The sequence below is a fragment of the Mesocricetus auratus genome, unplaced genomic scaffold, assembly GCF_017639785.1.
Source record: "Mesocricetus auratus isolate SY011 unplaced genomic scaffold, BCM_Maur_2.0 Super-Scaffold_15014, whole genome shotgun sequence".
NCBI lineage: Eukaryota > Metazoa > Chordata > Mammalia > Rodentia > Cricetidae > Mesocricetus > Mesocricetus auratus.
In genome coordinates, this window is record NW_024429186.1 from 18,452,552 (window position 1) to 18,473,896 (window position 21,345).

A 21,345-nucleotide genomic window follows, 5' to 3' on the forward strand; every position below is an offset into this window, starting at 1 on the left:
ATTGAGAATAACCACAGTGTTCTCAGCAACTCCTTCCGTCTTTATTTTTGCTTGAGGAAAATGGTAACAGAAGCCGGCTGCTGAGCTGAGCCTTGGACAACTGTACCAGCAGGGTTCCACCTGCCGTTGTAGGATGCAGTTCCTACTTTGAGCTAAGTGGGTGGACATTCTCTCCAGCGTACATTTGGTGAAGTGCTGCCATTTTAGGAGCTGACTTCTCCTTTCCTGGGTCTGAAATTTTTCCTTCGTGGAGGATAGTCTGTCTCTGGTTTTGTCTTTTCTCCCTTAGTAAAGAACAAAGCCCCCTCAATCCTCTGCAATGACAGCATGAATCTGACCAGAATCTTACCAGGAAGGTCCCCATGGGCTCCCCGCATTTGGAATCCCGGCATGTCAGCTAGGGTTCCTTTCACTGACATTTCCCCTGTACCAGCACCACACCGGGCCATTCATGCACTACCTTCGGTCCCTGCACTGGCCTGCAAGATAACTGCTGTTTGCTACTTCAAAGGAAATAAAGTTGAAGCTCAAGGAGACTGTACAACATGCCCAAGCTGTCCAACTCCAATGTACAGTAGAGCTACCATCTGACACCGAGGCTCCCTCCAGGACCAAATGCTGCCTCTGTTGATGACAACCAGTTTCCCGTCTTCTTATTTTTAATTGTCAGTCACTTCTTTTCCCCTTTGATTACTGCCACCTGAGCCATCTCTCTCATTAGCTGTAGGCTGGCATCTTCATGACTAGAAGAAGCTTGTTTTTTTTCCCATCTCTATTTCAGTCACTTACCACCAGATAGATTTGAAGCTGACATAGACAGATGCATAGTTTCCTTACTTCAGCCTCACTAGTAATCATCAGCGTTCTGGTAGGGCTTTTTTTTATTTTTCAGAACATGCTGTATCATGTGGACAAATGCCATGTCACATTGGACTCATTTTACTCTTGCAAAAAGTGAAACACTGAGGGCCTGTGTAATCATCATGACCCAGCCCTAAGAAGCTAGAGAGAGGCAGGGGTCCTGGCTTAGGGTTCTGTTGCTATGGAGATTCACCATGACCACAGCAAATCTTATAAAAGAAAGTATTCAGCCGGGCGGTAGTGGCGCATGCCTTTAATCCCAGCACTCAGGAGGCAGAGGCAGGCGAATCTCTGTGAGTTCGAGGCCAGGCTGGACCAACAGCCTCCAAAACAATACAGAGAAACCCTGTCTCGTAAAAACCAAAAAAAAAAAAAAAAAAAAAAAGAAAGTATTCAATTAGGGCTTGGCTTACAGTGTCAGAGTTTAGTCCATTGTCATCAAGGCCAGGGGTGGGGTGAGGTGCAGGCAGACATGGTAGCTGAGAGTTCTGCATCTGGATCCACAGGTAGCAGACTAGAGAGAGAGAGACTCTCCACTTCAGTTGGGCTTTTGAAACCCGAAAGCCCACCCCCAGCAACCCCCATCCTCCATCAAGGCCACACCTCCTAATCCCTCAATTCTGTAAGCCTATAGGAGCCATTCTGATTCAACCAGAACAAGACTGAAACCTCTCCTTACAGCCTTGGCTGTGGGTTTCTGTCGGCAGCCCCGCTATTAGATGTATATTGTGTGTCACACACTTTTCTAGGAGCTGGACAGAGGCAAGGCTGCGATAGGAGCTCAGGGTTCTGACTTCTGGTCCACTGCCGCCACCCCTTTTTGGTTAGCCTCTTGTGTTTAGCCTCTCTGCAGCTATGGAAAACAGGATGGCTTTCTAAGAGAACTTACAGTTACAATTTTAACCACTGTTTGCCAAACTCTGAATTCTCAGTCCTAACAGGGAATAGTAATTCCCTGGAGGTGCACATGTATGTGTGTAGACATTTCCAGCTTACACACCATGGACTTGGAGAGAAACTACCTCTTAGCACCACTCACCAGGAGTGGCTTTCCATCTCTCCTGCCATCCACAGTTCCTCGGAGATGTTCCTGGCAGCCTAAGAGCCAGGCTGAGAAGTGAAGTGAGGTGATAAGTGGTTCATGAGAAGTATCCAAGTAGACAGAATCCCAAAGGGAGAAAGGAAAGTGACTTCTAAGTCAGTGAGAGGGATGTCTCCAGAAGAAAACATTCAATATGGAAGTAAACATGCCAATTTTGAATGATCCACAGTTACACTTTGAGGGGACGATGGGAGGCAGACTGAGGGATATACCCAAATGTAGTTGCTCCGCCCATGAGGGGAGATGCTCTTGCATCACTACCAGTGATTACAGTTTCAATTGGGATTTCTAATGTTTGAAGTAGGAAGCCCTTAATTCCCCAGATCTCCCGTAGTTACACCAAAAGGCCACCGGTCATAGTAAACCAAGCAAATGTTTCTAGGGAGCTATGTTTCTGACCCTTGGCATGTGCCTGGACGTGATAACTCTCCAGGATGCTCCGTCTGCACACACTTTCCACCCTTAACCAGTTCTGTGTAGGAAGATAGCCTTTCCCTACGTCATCTGGCCAGAGAAATCACTGAGGTACAATGGCCTTGCCCAAAGTGATGACTCACTAGTGGCAGACATAGGATAAGAGCCCAGATCCCTATCTGGCTCCAGGACCCCAACTTTTGGGTCCTTCCAAAGCTTAGCACATGGCAGCCAAGCTCATGCTCTGACGCTTGGTGAGGTGGAATCCTGCAGCATTGTGGCTGCAGCACTTGCAGCATAGTCCACTGGATGCCCAGGCAGGTCCTTCCTTTGCACTATTAATACCTCACGTCTTCCAGAATCCATTATATATTGAGATGAAGCCTTCTGAAAACTTCCTGGATGCGGAACCATTGCAGCATTCAGAGCATTAACCCTCTGTGGTTGTTTATGCTAATACGCTGCATGGACAGACCAGTATTAGAAATAGTGATTGCCTGCCTGGGCTTTTGCATTGCCTTCTGCTAAGGGATTTTTTTTTTTTGTTTCCCAGTGTGGAAATAATTAATAGTGCAGCTCCCAGCAAGCCTGTATGGATGATGTAGTAAGTGCAGGCTGACAGTCTGCAGTGAGTGAAGCTTCCTCGGCTTCCTGTGTTTCTCTGACTACGTCTCTAGACATGGAAATTGCAGCCTGTAAACTGTGTTAAGGTTCATCACGACTCTTGTTTGCTACTTTTGAGCAGCAACAGCTGCGCACAGGAAGGAAACTGTGTTCCTTTATCATAGATTTCGAATGTCTTAACAGAAAAGAAGGCATCCTAACGCTCCAGACATTATTGTGATAGGAAAAGAACATGATAATTTCTACCTACTTCATAGATGGTGTCTTAGACTGTATGGGCTAAGGTCCTTTAACTGCTTCATCCCTGCTCATCCTGTAGGGGCTTCCATGTGCTAGTGAGTGATGACAAGCTAGAGAAATGGGCATCAGAAAGATGGGCGGTGCTGCAAGCTGGTGGGAGTGGCTGTCTGGAGGCAGACACCAAAACCCTGATATCCCCAAGTCCCCTCTGGCCAGCCTCCTAAGCTCAGGAGAGCCAGAGGGCCACAGCTCTGCTATGTCTGGCTCCTTGAAGCACCCACACCATCTTCTCCTCATGTGCTAAGTGGGAATATTATCCATGTAAGAGATTTCAAATTGATCTGGGGACACACTCAAGTTCATGACCATTCGCACTGGAAAGCAAGGACCAGGAACCCTCAAATCCAGCAGCTGCCCTGGGAACTATAGGATTCTTGAGAAATTGTAATTGTCCTAGAAAATTAAACATACTTTGTCTAGATGGGGCCTTGGCACTGTAGAATTTTGGAAATGTTTTGGGTAATTTCTCTCATGCCACTGCAGAGTTCAAAGCCCTGGTGTGCTTGGTTAAGACCTCTTGGAGGGTAGTGCGTTAGGAGCTGGATAAATTCATTCCTAAGTCTCATGTCACAAGATGCCAGCCATTCTCTCCCAGTCAAGAGGACAAAGGAACTAACTAGAACATTTCCTCTCATCTCCTCCCCTCTCTTCTCCTTTTCTCCCCTCCCCTCCGTTCCCCTCTTCTCTCCTTCCCTCTCCTTCCTCCCTCCTTTTCCCCCTCCCTTCCTCCCTCCTTCCTCCCCGCTCTTGCTCTCTTTCTTACTGTCTTTGTGTAAAAGACGCTGCACATGCGCCCAGCACACCTGTGGTGGTCAGAGGGCAGTTTTCAGGAGTTGGTTCTCTCCATCCTTGGCCTGGGGATCAAACTCACATGCCAGTCTGATCTTAGTCTTTTGGGTGACTGACATTTACAGTATGTTTTGCAGTGACTCTGGACGTGGGAGCAGCCTCTTAGATAGAACCATCGCTGACAGACGACAGCTTAATACAATCACATTGCCAGACTTCAGCGATCCTGAGACAGGTGAGAATCAAAGGCCAGAGTGGCGGATCCAAGAGCAGATGGTGGGATCGGGTGCTGAGTTGGGTATTTGAGACTGTCAGGCCCCAGGAGTAGGGTGTGGTGTGCGAGGGGTTGGGGAAGAGTGTGGGAGCAGGCCTCAGGCAGATAGCTGAACACTTAACTGTGGTGCACATCTTCAGTCTCGTTTTCCAGTGTTGGTTTACAGTGAGGAAATTAATATTAGACCAGATGGACTCTTCAGTCTGTTTCCCCTTGCTCTGGGAACTTAAACTTTGAAACTACAATTAGATGGTTCCCTCTCTGCTCTGTCTGCTGTAGGCTTCTGCTCAGGTTGAAATCAGCCATCTGACTTCCAGTCACATGCATAGGTAAACACACATGCTTCCAGCAGGAGGACCTGTGTGGGGGTGGCAGCAGTGGCTTCTCAGCTGCTAATTCTACTGTCCTCACGTGGTGGCCCATAGCACTTGCTGCCTCTGAGCAAATGTTTCTACTTGGCTGGTAAAGACCGCTGGGAGTAGTGTGCTCCGTGTTCATGTGCCCATGGCTCCCTGGGTGCAGGAAGTAAGCATTCCTCCCTAATTTTCATGTCTGTGAACAGGCAGGTCCAACAGCAATGCTGGGTCGTCACCGACAATCTGGGGACTCCACAGACCCACAAAGCATAATGAAATTCACTCAGTTTCCAGTCTTTAGAGGTCGTTCTGGAACACCATTAGCACCAGCTTTTACTGCTTCTCCCCCCAGCACCCAACAAGGGACACTGTAAGCCTTGGTCCCTATGTGGCTCGCTTCACGTTTTATGGGCTAACTTCACAGGAGCCTCAGGGTCTCTTTCCTGTCCCTGTGCCACATCCCAACTCCTGACAGCCTCTGGAAATTCCAACCTAGATGGGTGGTAGGAATGGGCCGGGGAGCCTGGTGGTGCTCCCAGAACCCATCTCATAGATTTCGCTGACTCATTCCTTCCAAGGCTCCCAGTTCAACGACAGCGTAAGAAGTTCTATCCAAAGACCCTGCCCTGTTTTAATGAATGTTAGACACAAGAAATGGATAGTTAACCTAGCTAACAAGTACTGTTTACAGGCAGACTGGTGTGACCACAGGCTAGCCCACCCAAGCTTGGTCAGCATTTGGGGGTGGGCACAGACTCCAAGGCACAGTCTTGTCTTGTGGATACAGTCATCCTAGAGGCCTTTTAAGGCCCTTGTAGAAAAGAAAGGTCAGACTGTACCCTCTAGTCAAAATGAGCTGAGGCTGGGACAAGGAGAGGGAAAGCCAGGGACACTATGGCCACTGTCACAATTCAAGCTGATTCCAAAGAGCTACTCTGGTTTCGAGGGCTGTCCTCACCTCAGGCCTCTCCTTCAGTATCCCATGAGAGCAGTCAAACTAAATCTAAGTCTCACTCTCTCTTTGGGTCCCGAGACTTGAATGCTATTTATCAATAACAGAGAGCCACAGAAAACGGATAAGGCCCTTTTTCATGCTGCCCTCTGCTCCTGGAAGAACATCTTCCCTGGGACTCCCAGGAATGCCTTCTACAGGATTAACCTCGGGTGCCATGTTGTCCAACATGTGGTCCGGGCTGTGTGGTGGCCCACTATTTTTTCTATTTTTTCTCCCTTCTCTACCTCAGTGCCACTCATGTGGCTGATAGAGGTCCCTTACTCCAAAAAAATCCAAGTGTCTGGAGTTTGAGTTCTGGTTCCTGTGTCCCTACCAAATGGCAATGGAGACTACCCCCTCCCAGACACAGGCCAGTAACTATCTTGTTGCACTATGTAAATAAACCCTCCAGGACCCGTTTTATCTGATCCTCTGAGGATTCCTGCTATTTACACAGCACCGTTTAACCAGTAAGCCAGGAATCAGAGAGCTAGGAAGCCTTCTCAGGGGAAGTCTTGCCATTGAGCATAAAACACTCTGAACTGATAGTATAAGTCAGAATTAGGAAGTTTTGCCCAGAAGGGAAAACAAGTGATGCCTCTGTATTGATGGACAGAAGCCAGTTTTCTTTAGTCTGGGTCCTTGTGAGGTATCTGGCAGCACAGTTGCCGTAGTCACATGCCTTTGTAGATGTCTACCTCAGCTGCCTGTAGATTTTATCTGTTCCCCCATTTCTATTTCATTTCAAGAGAAGACAGAACTTGCGATTCAAATTGCAAAGCTAAAAGTATGCCATGGAGAAGCTTTTGTTTTCAGGGTGCACCTCCATCACCATCATCACCCCTTCCAGAAGGCAGGCTCTAGCAGCCAACTGTTTACCCTGCGAATAAGCACATGCATTATTTCCTGCCCCTCACAGAGTAGTCACTGCTGTATGTGCTCTGCAGACCTGGTGTTCTTCACTTCCCAGCACGTCCCTAGACAGTGTCCTCACTCTGCTTCAGACCTCTGAAGTGTTCCATGACCCCATGTTTTCACAGTCTGGGTTCTCACCCAGCCAGCACTGTCTCAGGCATTTTTCTTCCTTTGCCGAAGTTTTTGGCTCATGTGGTGCTGGCGGAGGCTGGCTAATTTTCAACATCCACTGCAGCCTTGTTCGCTCAGGAAAGATGGGCCACCGAGAAAGGAAAGCCTGGAGGTCAGCGTGGCTTCAGTCTAACCAGGGTGGCTCTAAGATCACATTGTGTCTGGGAGAACCCAGCTGACAGGCGACTGTGTGTTTTCAGTCCATGCCGTGCCTGGTCCCAGGGCATCTGACACAAGCGGTTCACGCAGTGCTGACATCAGAAAGAGGCCATGGCTATAGCAATAGCAACTTTCCCTTGTCTTGGTCCTGCCACTCTGGGGCACAGAGCAGAAGCCCCCGCTGCACACAGCCTCCATGGAGAAACCATAGATCATCTTGGTCTACATTTTGGTTTTCTCTGGAATTTAAATGTACGAGACTAGAGATACTAATAATGAATTCCAAATGTATGACTGAGTTATACATTGTGTATGCATGTAAATATATATATGAATGATAACAAGTTTTAAAAGTATAAACCATAAGCCCTGATTATACATTCCTGGACATTACACAGTGTAGATTCAGTGTTCTTGATTCCAGAAATGGTTGATTAAATCGGGGTTTCCACCTCTGAAGTTATCCGTGTACAGATCTGTGGAAGAACATGAGAGGTATTGGCATACATAAGTTTTGGCCCAGACACATTTATCCCAGCTAGCAGAAAGGAGTTAAGTTTTACTAAGCAGACAGGTACTATGAAAGCCCCAGTTACAGAACATGAAATTCCTCTGTTGTTCCCCTGGCTTCACTTCTCCCACTAGGAGGACCGAGCCAGCAAAAAGGAGGAATCAATGCAGTGACCATTTTGAAATTCTGAGTCATTGTTTTTCATTTGGAAACAGTCCTGTAATAAGGGGGGGGGGGTTTCTTTCGTTTGCCTTTGAAATAGGATGTGGAGCTTATCTTTAATTGTTAGTAGATATTACCAGACACCTATCCAAAGCAAAATAGCTTTTAACCGAAAAGTCTGATGCCTTTTGTTTGGGGAGGTTTCTAGTTACAGCTGTGGTGTGGTCTTTGTGGTGCCCCGGACATCACCACCACCCCGTACCCCCCACACCCTGCCGTCAGGCCTGAGAGCTGCAATGCAAGCTTCCTTTCCTAAGGGCCAACCATTGCACACAAGAGACCTCCCGAAAAGTTTAAGCATTCTATTATCGCAAGACTGGGACCATGACTTGTCATTGCACTAAGCCCACTGTACCTTGGGAAACTTTGCTTTCAAGTGAACGTTATATAAGTGCTTCTTAGAAAAAAAAAAACAATCAAGGAAGGTCAAGAAGGGAAGAGTGCCATGCAGAAGGCAGCGCGTGCTGCAGGTAAAGATGGGTCGTTTTCGGCAGGTCGCTCTGCTGAATCTGTGCCCAGGTAAAGCAGAGTTATTTTTACTCTGTGATCTTGCAGAGCAATTAAATAACCAGTGGAAAACAGATTTGTTTTCTTAGAAAAGCACTTGTATCCTATTCAAGCAGAGGGATGACTGTATTATGTGACCTCATTTTCTTTGCAGCTTATGTGAGTATATTAAAAGCTAGTTTATTTTTTCTTTGTGTTTCTAAAGGCTTTTTTTTTTTTGCTTTCATTTGTTTTCTCTTTCACTTTTTAGTGTCAGACTCCTCCTCCTCCTCTCTCTCAAGAACCGAATCTCCTCTCCACCTGTTTGTGTCTTCTCCTCTTCATTCTCATCCCAAACCTGACATCTTTGTGTGGCCCCCTGCTGCTCATGCATTCAGTGACCCAGGTCCCCACCGGGAACCTTCACTCTGTAAACATGGTTTTTTCCTTTCTTCTTAGCCGCCCTTCATTTGCCTGGTGTGTTATTTCCTGATAATCTTCCAACTGATAAGCTGGCTAGGAAACCCCATCAAATGTGTCAGGGAAAGATCTTGATTAATTGAAAATCCAAAACTGTTGGGAACAGACAGAAGGAAAGCTAAGCTGCAGATAGTGACCACATTCTAACCTCCCCCTGAAAAATAAAGGACATGGGGTTCCCAGAAAAACAGGTGAAGGTCTTCCAGAGTGTCCCTTCCAGTCCCTGGGTCCTCGGTGCTTCCTCGAGCAGGCATAAAAGCATGAGAGCAAAGTCATGGGCTGGAAGACAGCCCTGTTGACAAAGATCTTAAGGCACAAGCAAGAAGACCCAAGTTTGGTTCCCAGCACCCACTTAAAGGCAGGGCCCAGCTGTAATCCCAGTGCTGGAGAGACTGGGGCAGCTAAGCTGAGGCTCAGTGTCCAGCCAGCCTACCAGTTTGATGAGTTCCAAACCAGTGCAAGACCCTGTCTTAAAAAGCTGGGTGGTGAGCCGGGCGGTGGTGGCGCACGCCTTTAATCCCAGCACTCGGGAGGCAGAGGCAGGCAGATGTCTGTGAGTTCGAGGCCAGCCTGGTCTACAGAGCTAGTTCCAGGACAGCCTCCAAAACAATACAGAGAAACCCTGTCTCGAAAAACAAAAAACAAAAAAACAAACAAAAAAAAAAACAAAACAAAACAAAAAGCTGGGTGGTGGTAATGCACACCTTTAATCCTAGAACTCTGGAGGCAGAGGCAGGCGTTCTCTTTGAAGTCTAAGACAGCCAGGGCTGCTACACAGAGAAACTGTCTCTGGGAAACAAACAAACAAAAAAGGTAGACACCTGACATGGTGGCACAAAGGGTGTGGCACACACCTTCAATCCTTGGGAGGCAGGCAGGTCTAGAGGCAGAGCTTGAGGCTAGCCTGGTCTACAAAGCACATTTTGGGGTAGCCAGGACTACTTAGTGAAACCCTGTCTCAAAACAAAAGAAAACCAAGATAGACAAGCGTGTACATACACACACACACACACACACACATATACACGCAGACACACACGCACACACATACGCACGTATAGGCACACACACACAAGAAAAAGCAAACTATAATTTTTTTTGGAAATAATTTAATCCTAAAAATGTCTACATTTCAATTTAGAAGTTAATTAATTCCAACTGCATATGACAGTGAAAGCCATAATCTAAAGATGACATTTGCCTGCCTGTCAACATGGAATAGAAAGCTTTGCTAGCTCTGCTTCCGGAACCTTGACCTCTGAGGCCAGAGCCAGCGGTCCCAGAGCACATTTGAGACAAGGGGTTGGAAAGAAGGAAGGTGCAGGGTTTCTGTCATGAAAATGTGTAGTGACTGGACAGCATCTTTGCCTAATCTTGCTTTTAAATAATATAGAAATTTTGAAAGTCCACTTTAGGAAGTTCCAGAACATGTCAGTTAAAAAAAAATCCCCATATTAAAATGAAATGCACTGGTTGGTGAAATCCTTAAAGGGACCTAAATATGGTGCTCACTGGGAGAGCCCATCCTTGCTTTCCAGTCGTTTATTTACTGTTCACTCTCCTGCCAGCAGTGCCGGCAGATCTAATCTGCGTCTGTGATTTATAAGGCTCATCTTTGTTCCAAATGCTGTTACATGCTGAACAAAAGCCCATAACAGGGCTGCTGCCAGGAAGAGCTACTTTGTGAGTGTGCTCTTTATTGGCTGGTGCTGTTATGTAAGCCTCCATGCAGGTCAGGGACAAAGGGTCATCCCAAGTCATGTTCACACCATCCCTGACTCTTGACCTCACTTGGCTGCACACGGCATATCCCCAGCTTTGCTGTCAGGGCAACCCCGGCTCTGTGAAGTGAAAGATAAAGGTGCTATTTATAAACTGTTTATGTTACCTTTTCATCTACCTCAGAGCAGCGGTCTCTGTTAATACAGTGCCTAGGGGCAATTGCCAACCTTGATTTTTCAAAGAAAAAAATGTTTTTTCTTTGGCGTTGGATTTTGTTGAGTTTTTTGTTTAAATGCAATCCTGTGGTTCTAGAATAATTGTTGTGTGTTTCTACTGCCCACTGTTTGTACAGCAAAACCACCAACTTCTGCACCCTGCCAGTTTTTATCATCCTTGGAACCCTGAGTTTCTTCTGAAGTTCTGGTTCTTCCAGTGCCCCCTTCAAATCAAACTAATTAGTAAGCCCCACTGGGGCTTTCTGCTATATGTGACATGTCCCGACCAGTGCTCTGTGGTTATTCTCCATGAAGCCATGAGCCATTGTCCCATCCTCAGGGAGAGCCTGGCTAGTAACCAGCTGTTCCCAGGGATCTTTCTTCCTTGTAGATGCTACTTGGTTAGTTTAAGAAATAAAACCATGGATAAGTAGTTTGTTGATCTAATTGTAAAGAACTCCCATCCTCTCTCAGAGCAATGAAAACCAACCCAGCCCTGCACTTTGATGGACATGGGGTTAGTGTTAATGTGGGGGGAGATCCAAAACCTGCTGGTTTCATTGTTTTCTCCTGCCTTTTGGTATTTCCTGCTCTGGAAACAAACACATGGCATGAACTGGTCAGTTTCCATGTGCTGGGTGAGCATGTCAGTGTGGAGGGGGATGTCTGATTGGCCTTTCTTTACTTGAAAACAAAAGTCATTGTTAGTGGAAAAATAAAATCTGATTCCAGCCAGCCAGACTTACAGTTGGAAGGTTATTAGAGCCTCCTTTGTTTTCTTAGCTTTAATTTTGAGTTTTCAACTGTTTTGTTTCTTGGTTTTAATTTTTGGTTTGCTCTGTTGTCCCAAGGCAACTCTCCAGAAGCACACTTTCATGGTTTTCCCTCCCTCTTTTCAGTTAGTAAGTAGCCTTCCGCTCTATTAACCCCGCGAGGGTCTCCAGAGCACACCTCCCTCCACTGTTGAGTGTGTATTGTGGTTTTCAAGTGTTGGGATGTTGGGATGGTGTGATCATCTATCTCACCGCTGCTGCTTGCCCACGCTGCCACCTGGGGCACACTCTGAGACTCCAGGGATAAACCTCGGGAGGCCGTGCTGCTCTGAGGACTACAGAGGGTAGACCAGTGCCTCTGGCACAGTGGTGTGGGTGCCTCTTCCCCCTAGGGGACTCAGTGTCACTCGGAGTGGCTCACAGTGGCCTGTAACACCAGCTGAAAAGGCTCTTACGCCCGCTTCCAGCCTCAGTAACCATGGAAACATGTGGCACACACACACACACACACACACACACACACACACGCTCGCCCCCCCACATCCTCGCCCACACACTCACACACACACTCGCCCACCCCTCCACACACCACACACTCACACACACACACTCACACACAGGCACACACGCACAAATAAATAGGAAACATGTGCATTTTGGTGTTTTCATTACATTAAAGCTCAAATGAAAAAGATTTTACTACCAGGTCCCTTTAACACCAAGCTTCTCTGAGAAAGTTTTTTAAAAAAATCTGATTTTCCACAAAACGAGACTAGATTAAAACCTTAAACGGTTGCTTCACTTGAGATTTGTTACATTTATACAAAAGTCCTAAATATTTTTCATAAAATACATCAAAATCTCCGAGAAGAGCCAGCTCTGCAGAGAAAGACTCCTCCTCATCTGTAAAAATGTAAAGTAATACTCTAATTACATCCACCTATGTTACTTGGCAGTAATTGATCCTGCGCTTAAGGCCCATCCACGTGCCTGGAGATGTAGCCCTGGAAGCAGAGACTCTCAAAGCAAGAGGCTCTCCAGATGGAAAGTCTGGAAGAGACAGGATGGGGCTGAGGGCCAGGGCTCCCTCCACACCACCCTCTCTCTGAACCCCAGAGACCCTGCTCTCAGGGACTCTGGATGTTGCTATTGGGGAGAAAAGAGTGTATGGAGTTTCATTCCCCTCTCCAAACACGTAATGAAGTCAACAGGGCTGACTGCGGCTCTTGGCTCCAACGTTCCATTGCCTGGTGGCGAAGGCTGCTGCTCTGTTTGGGAGTAAATCCCCTGGAGAGGAGAATAAACAGAATAATGAGAGAGCCTACTGTCAAATCGGATAGGAAAAGGGCTAAGATAGACATGGATTTTTACTTTCTATCATATCCAGAATTATCACTACTCCACGAAATTATCACTGTTCTATCAATAGTGGTAGTTTTACATCCTCAGACATTAATGAATATCACAATCTGAAAGTAACTAGTCAAATGGAATGTTTTACCCTCTGTTCCTCATTGATAAAGCAGATTTTTTTTAAAAAATGTATGTATGAAAACATTAAAAATAACCCCCCACTATTTTTGAGACGTTTACCTGATAGTCTTTTTCAAATATAACCAACCTTCCTCTGGTATTTACATTTAGTCAGTATTAATCTAACATAATTTTCCTTAGTTCTGCGGCTGAATGGGATTATAAGCAATTGGCAAAGCCAATATAGAAGTGGGTGTCCAGACAGGGCAACACCAAGCCTGGCATGTGTTCCCCATGGCGCTGCAGTCATGAGTAGCCATGCCAGGCTCAGAACAGCCTCCCAGGGAGAGGGCACTCAGTGACTGCGAGTCAATGCACAGTGGGTGGGTGAACCTCTGGGGATCATCTGCTCACTGTAGTCCTCCAGAAGGTACTGTCTCCAACCACAGCCACCCGTGTGGAACACCCCGACAGCTGGCATCCCCCATGCTTGTGAATGGCTTCCCTTCATGTTTCTATGTGACGCCTTGGCCCACCAACCTTGGCACGACTGCTTCAGCCATGCATGCCCCCTGGAGGTGACAGAGCCCTGTCCCTGCTTTGCGGGCTCCTGTTCCAAAGCTTTCCCCAGGAAAGAGCCTCTCCTTCGAGAGAAGACATTTTGTCTTTATTAACTGATTGGGACTGTTAAAGTGGCTGGAACACTGATTCATCTTGGAGCTGTGGGTGTGGCTGTCCTAATCTGTCTTCATTCAGGGTAAAATGGAAGTTCCACTGAGAACAGTAGCCTGAGTTTGTTAGAGGAACACAGTGGGAGGCAGTGTGGTCTGTGGGAATCAGTGAGAGGCAGCCCTGGCCTTGCTGTCACACTGACAGACATGCCACAGAGAGGGGAGATGGTGATGGTCACAGATAAGGAAGATGTACAGTCACACAGTAACACAGCCACGGTCTCAGAAAAGGCCACCAGACCAACCTTAACCCCTGGGGACTTTTAGAGTAAAGCAACTGTGCAGGTAATATGCCTGATTCGGTGGCGGAAATAGGAGTGGCCTCTCTCATCTCTTCTTCCTCCAAAAATTGGGAACTGTGGCTTATCTCATCAGAACATGCTGATGCAGAGGAGGCCACAGATGCCAGCAGGCTGCAGTGTTGGGCAGATGCACTCCCAAGCCCGGTCTGAAGAGACAGTCTTTCTCTAATAAAATGAGAATTACTTCAGCAGGCTGGCTGGTGGAATACTTAGTCATTCAGATTGCTGTTGAGGACTCAGGGTCTTCAGGGAGAAACTAAAAGCAAAGGGGAGTGTACTCTCTCTCTCACTCTCTCTCTCTCTCTACTCTGATTGTTTTAGGCTTAGCTTCCAGGTGATGGACAGAACAGTCTATTGACAGGTAACACTGAGTCATTAGGAGACAGAAGGTTGTGAGGAAGGCAGGTATGGGCTGCAGGAGCAAGAGGCAGAAGGAACGTGGGTGATGAGTGGGGCGTGGCCACCACATGTTCAGTCACTCTCCCACAGTCATCCCATGAAATAACCCAGCTAATCCTCCAGGGCCTCAGAGCAAAGAGCTCCCAAAGCCTGGCAGGTATGTGTCCTGTGTGTCAGCTGCTGTCTCTCTTTTGGTAGAGGATGTTTCTCACATGTAACATGACAACTGCCCATTGCTCCTAGCTCCTGGATAAGCACCAGGTCACTGGGTAGACGAGGTTTCGTCTTCTCCATCCTGAGGAGACAGTCACAGAGGGGAGCCAGAAAAGAACTGTGTGCCCCCATTTGTGAGTACGCAGGGTGACCACACCTAATAAACCTCCTGATTTTACCTAACAAAACTGTTGCTTGTAGGGCCCCTTTGAATGATGACCTCTGGTGGCTAAGAAGAGCTCATATGTGGTCACCACACTGAAAACTGTATGAAATCGACACAGGCAATTCTTCCCACAGGTGCCAAGGAGCTTGGCCAAGGTTTCAATTGAAGAGTAGTTGAAGCCAGTTGTTGCCAGTGTTCTACTTAAGACAGGGCTTCCGAGCTTTCCATTCGATAGGAAAGCTTAGGAGGGGTTCAGAGCCTGGGTTTGTCTGAGGCCTTAGTTCTCCACCATGGAGAGAGGTCTTTCCACCCTTGTTCCTGGTTTCTTCCATGCCAAGGTAGACCAGCAGAGCCTAGAACCTAGGTTAGGAACCAGTCAGTTCTTCAGATGGCACTTAACCTTTTCATCAGGTGTCCCAGACAGCCTTTTCAGGGCAGGAGGGAAACAAAACACATGCACCAGGAAGTTCAGGTTGCCCAGTTGCAGGGCATCTTATCCCTTTGGACCATTTGAGTGGTTAGCTCATTGAGTTGGGCCAGCTTTTAGGGCGTAGTCTCGCTGGCCTCCATCAACTCCAGTTGAGCTGATCCTGCAGTGGCTTTCCCAGCCACCAGTGTCCTAAGGGAAAGGAAGCTTTATCTCCTTGGCAGGGCATGGCAACTGCAGCACACAGCACTGTGCTCCCTGGGTTACAGCAAGTGATAAGAGCTTCTCAAGTTAGTGTGATAAATAAGAGATGCAGAGCTGCCTGGGCACGTTGCCTGGCTCATCTGTTGAACCTGATAACTTGGAAACATCTCTCCAGAGTCTTGGATTTCAAATCGGAAATAAGTCCATTAGTCTTCCTTCAGATTCCTTTTCCAAGACTGGCTCCATTTTCCCCTGGGTCAGGCACAATGTGCATTTGCTTTGGTGAGAAAAAGAGGAACTCCTTAAAAACAGATAGCCGAACACCAGCTTTTCCGACTGTGTGCCACTGAGTCGCAACCACATATATTCTCCTGCTCACCATTTTAGTTCTACCCAACAGGAGCATGGCTGCTGTTCTGCTCTGCGATTAGCTGCTCCTCCAAATTCTAACCCCATGGAAGATGTATTTATTACATCATTGCAAAGAACAGTGGGTGCTAACTGTTGTGGATTTTGGACACTGTTGTTTCTGCTTGCTATTAAAAGCCTCTGAATTCTCTAATATCTAGAATTCATCACAGCAAGGCTTTCTGCCCATGTGACACATCTAACAAGGAACGGACTGAGATGAGGAAGAGATTCCTGGTCACCCTCTCCAGCATCTCTGTCCAATGGATTAGCGGCATTAGAGGGAGAGAGTCACTAAATTACATCAGCCTTTAATTCTTGCCTGAGATTTCTAGAAGTATGTCAGACACACTGAAAAAACCCTAGGAAGCAGTGAAGACTAGAGTCTTTCACCCATCATTAGGAAGAACAGAGCACATCATCGTGTATCATCTGAATGTCAGTCTGAGGCCATACCATTCTGAACACACACACTCTCATCTGAATGTCATAAGGAGATCTGTCTGTCCACATTACTCTCTTAGTTATTCTATAAACACGTACTCAGTACCTAGGATAGGCTGGACATTGCTGTAATATACTTTAAAAAGGCCTAAGCAGAAGACACCTTTCTGTCTTTTAGAACCGCACAGTCAAGTATAGTACATCTACTTTGAAGCCTGTTGTCTGCCCAGTGATAATGACACTCGTGTGGGAGCTCTGAGGACCCAAGGCATCCCTTACTGCAGGGACAGTAGGAGGCTCACTGCAGCCTTCCTGCAGGAGGCAGCCCTTAAGCCTGGATGTAGAGGTTAGGGTTAAAATCAGACAGTGTTTGCACCCTGGTTTTAATACCAACTGACTGTATGGCTTTGGGTGGTGACAGGACATGTCATCTCTCAGTTCTGTCACTTAGTGAAAATGCTATCCACACAGCCTAAACTGTAACATGTTCTGTAAAACTGATGACCACCACTGCCGTCACCACCATCAGCACCACTCTCATCATCATCATCATCATCATTTCCCAGACTTTAATTCAGAGTGAAATTTGCTGTTACACTAAACATTAATTAATTCTGTCATGTTATAGGTATTGTAAAGAAAAAATATTTCGACAGGAATTCAGTAAGAACTGTGTAGTTCCTTTCTTGAGCAAAAGACAAAATAGCTAATCCCAAAATCAACATTAGCTCCTTCAAAAGCCACAGGTTCTTTAGCAAGGGATCCGTAGATTGTGGGACAAAGTTTGCATGGTTTTTCTATAGCCATGGTGCATTATTATCTTTAAATAATTAAATGAGTGAACATGTTAAGCATGCTTTAGTTCCTAATATGGCAATATCATTAGACAAAGCCCAATAAATCTCTTTGGGGAGTCCTCATAATTTTCTGTCATCTAACGGGGTTCTGAGACCAAAATGTCTGAGAACCTCTTCCAGAGACCTAAGCTAGTGAGAGGCAATGTCTCAAAAAGCAAGGTGGACAGCTCTAGGAGTGACAACCGAGGTTGCCCCCTGACTCTGCACACTCACATATGTGCATATATACCATCACACATATGAACATATATACACACACATACAAAAGGTTACAACAAAATGCAAGCAAAAATATCTGTAGCAGCTGAACTATTTTTGTATTTATAGTAAAATAATATCTCTAGACATACTTTTCTCAAGCAGGGTAGATTCATAGCTAGACTTCATGGGTTTCCACATGAAGTATCATCATGCCATCAGTTTCCTTATGCTTGGGCAGCAGCTTTCTCTGGAGAACACAAGGGCCCTCCAAAGCCTGTGTGCCTAGGGTTTATCCTTCCATAGACTTTGGATTCTGCCCACCAAACCCCCCTCAGAAATCTGAGCGTACCTAGAGGAATCCGTCTCTCTACCTTGGTGAAGCAGTTAAACAACGTGGATGGCCAGTTGTTGCTGTAGTGCCTCCTTTTGTTTTCTTTTTCCTTTTTGAGACAGTCTTACTATCTACCCCAGGCTCGACTTAAACTCACAGTCCTGTCTCAGTTTCCTGAGTGCTGGGATTAGAGACATGAAGCACTATGCCCAGCTTACCAAGCCTCTTAAAAAAGTAACCCATGAAAAATAATAGTAGTAATAATATTAATAATAATAATGTGACTAAGTAATAGCACATCCAAAAGTCCAACTGAGATATTTTTATGTATTACCCAATATATAATGAACTTCATTTATTTGCATAGTGAGCATTTATCTTTACATGTTTTTTCACTGTTGTAAATTTCATGAGTTGATAGTTGTTACCACTAACAATGTTGCAATGTTTGTCTCCATACTGAACTTCCTGATAGGTAATAAATTAGGAATGTTGTAGGTGAATATGTATATATGTACACACACACACACACACACACACACACACACGCGTGCGCGCGTAGTTGTAAATTGAAATAACAGAGAACTTTGCTCTCAATTCTGAACCATGCCTCTAAGAATGGATGTTGGGAAAAAGTGGGATACTGCTCCTGGTTAAGGATGTGGGCTCTAGTCATCAGGCCCCCATTCCATTTTTGGTTCATGAACCACACCTATGCCATTGCCTGGCACATGTGCCCTGTGGCCTTTCAAGAAAGCATGTTTTAGAAGATAGCTGTGTGTTCAAAGCTATCCAGGTCATCCTCCTGTGTCATTGTCAGCCTTAATGCCAGGCAACTGCTGTGTACAAAGCAAGCATGTACTTTCTCTGGGGTTAAGTCAAGTCATAGAATTTGGTTCTCCATCCATGGTATTGCCCATCCCTTGAAGGGCAGGATGCACTAATTAGTAGCAAGTTGGGTTGTCTTGAGAATTGCCAGCCATCTACTTTAGATACTACGCCAGGAAACAAGCATGGCCTTCCCCTGCTGCCACCCATACAGTTACTTGTTTTGGGCCCTAACCACAGGGTGCTTTGTAACATCCCCTTGTAGTCCATCACTGATGCTGTTTGTTAATCTGGAGTCCCTGGTGTGTGTGTGTGTGTGTGTGTGTGTGTGTGTGTGTGTGTGTGTGTGTGTGTGTGTTGAGCTGCACTCACATCACGCCAGGCTGACTGCTGGAGAGTGCTTAGCACAGCATGTGCCCTGTGTGTAGACTAAAGGGTCAGCGAGACAGGCTGAAACTAAAGCCCTGGGCCATCGTGGCCGACCCCCCTTTTCTGTAAGAGCAGTAACTCGCATCCTGGGGAAGGGGTGTGTATGTTCTCGTACTCGTGTTTGTGTTTGGGAGGGGGTCATTGGTTGGGTATGTGGTGTGTGGCCCCCCTTTAACTCCTAACACAGTCTTGAAACCTCCCACAGGCTCTGTCCATGCCACATCAGTAGCAGCCTCAAGAGTGGAGCAAGCGCTGTCAGAAGTGGCCTCGTCTCTGCAGAGCAGTGCCCCCAAACAGGGTCCTCTGCATCCCTGGATGACGCTGGCACAGATCTGGCTCCATGCAGGTACTGCTCTTACTTAGCCCTTGACCCCATGGACCTCCTCATCTGCCTGTCCTTTCCCACATCCTGCTGATGCGGCTGAGGCTGCTGACTTCTGCAGCTACCTGTTCAACTGCTTAGCCCAGAAACCTTCAGCCTTTGGGAGAACTCAAACCTTTTGTGACCAAGCACCAAACCGATACTGCATCCGTACAGGGACCGTGAACTACCCTGCATCCCTCATCCTTCCACAATGACTATACGTGACCCAGAGTAGGCATTTGGTAGAAAATTGGACTGAGGACCCCTGAGGAGTTTGCAGGATGGGGGATGGTTGTACTGTAGAGGGGCCAGTGTTGTACCCCATGCTGTCTCCCTAGGTGACAGAGTGAATTCCAGCTGTTCTGTTTCCCAGCTGGGTAGAATCCAGTTCTGCCTTACCTCTCAGCCTCAGTTTACTCATCTGCATGGTAGGGTTAGAATAGAACCTATCTCCTACGGTCAAGGAACACAGTGCTGGGCACATCTCACTCTTCAGTCTCTGAGACTCCAGGCAATTAGATAGGGAACATTGGTGGCACAGATGCATTTATCAAAGCCAGGGCAAGGCAATGTGTTTGTCCCTATGTCCCTCCAAAGGCATGCCTGGTAACCTGCAGAGAAGGAAACAGTAGCAGCAGCCCTGAGGAAGATGATCCCCTGTGCCCTGGTTTCATGTGGCAGTAACTGGCTGCCCACAGCTGCCCACAGCTGCAAATCCCAGAGTTCAGTATAGCATGTGAAGTTTAAGCAAGCCCATCTTACCTATCGAGCCCCCAAGAAAGTGATGCTGTTAGTATATATGTGTATTTCTATTTCTGTGCAAAGTAACCTTTCTCTTGCTTTACCACCTCATCTGCATGCCCCTGGTAGACCCTTCTCAGGTTCATCACCACCAAGGAACATGCTCAGAGCCCACAGGTTGTCCATCTATTCATGCCGTCATTCTCTGGGTGTAATGTCTTACCTTGTGTGTCCCCATTAGCAGATCCAGTGTGAAGGCATAGCTGATCTGGCTTACCAGCCCATCTGCATTGTCTGTGTCAGCATCCTTAATTGACCCATAATAACTGCTGTAAATTAGCAAATTATATTCTCCTAAGTACAAAAGAAGGCTGATTCATGCATGTCTGTGTGATCGTTCCTTCTCCTCCACCCACTCCCCAAAGAGGTCAAGACAGGCCGCCTCTGAGAGCCAGGGCCCAGCAGGAAGGCCATTCCCAGCATTTTCCACAACAGCCCAGTCTGATACTATCTTTCTCAGTCACCTGTGTTGACAGTAACCTCAGAGGATAGAGTGGGACAGAGTGTTGTTTAATGACCAGACCAGGAAAGTCTTTTTGGACACACAGGGCTGGCACTGGTCAGAGCTGTCTTTCCCGTTGGACTTGAAGTCTAGTTTTTGAAGAGCACATAGTCAGGCTTGCATGGAAAGCTCTTTTGCCCACTGAACCATCTTACCAGGTCTTTCTTAGAGCACTTAAAACTGGGCACTACAAAACGCCAGAAAGTTTGGGCCCAGGGGGTATTGACATCCCATCCCACCCCACTGCATCCCCACAACCACGCAGTTGCCCAGAGCTGTTGCCCCTGATCGCATGGCCCTCCTAGACTCCTGGGAAGCAAATTTTACAGCTGTTACTATAGTGAAGACCATGACGACAAAGGCTGCATTCAGAGCAACTTTTCAGTTTCGTTGCCGTGGCTCAGAATAATGACCTTGTTACTAGTTACTGGGTGTGGCTGCGGGGATGGAACCATGGAAAGCAGATGCTAATCTTGCCTTCCAGCCTCTGGGCAAATGCACATGGGTACCTGTGGTGAGCAGCGTGTGTCATGTGGGTGGATGAAGCCAAGGAGAGTCTCAGCATTTGTGCACTGCCGACTCTTTCCCCGTCTGCATAGTTCTGAAGGAGTGACAGTCAAGAATGGGCGGGCGGCCCCTCCTGAACTGTGGGGTTCAGCCTGCATGGCGTGTGCCTGACTGCTCTGAGAAGTAAAATAAGTCACCTCCCTTTTGACAGTTCATAGAGACCCGGTGACATCCATCATCAGCTCTAACAACTCCAGATCCTGTATGTTCTGCAGGGCCTAGAGAGCCAGTCAGGACCTGACTTCCAAAGCTGTGCTGTTTCTGTGGTGTTTGCAGGCCTGTTCTTGCCTTCTTGGTTTTCCCAGTGACAGTAGTGGACCTTGTGACTGG

At 46.9% G+C, this 21,345-nt stretch overlaps 1 protein-coding gene across 5 annotated transcripts in view; it reads left to right on the forward strand.

Annotated features, from left to right (window-relative positions):
• Ttc7b (tetratricopeptide repeat domain 7B) overlaps window positions 1-21,345 on the forward strand; it is a 204,623-nt gene that overhangs the window by 154,472 nt on the left and 28,806 nt on the right. For 3 of the 5 annotated variants that reach the window (XM_040742629.1, XM_040742630.1, XM_040742633.1), the window contains 3 exons: window positions 4,228-4,325; window positions 11,447-11,497; window positions 18,987-19,127. In XM_040742629.1, the coding sequence (XP_040598563.1) occupies window positions 4,228-4,325; window positions 11,447-11,497; window positions 18,987-19,127 (290 nt within the window). The remainder of the gene's footprint in view (window positions 1-4,227; window positions 4,326-11,446; window positions 11,498-18,986; window positions 19,128-21,345) is intronic. The other 2 variants (XM_040742631.1, XM_040742632.1) reach the window with 1 other exon arrangement.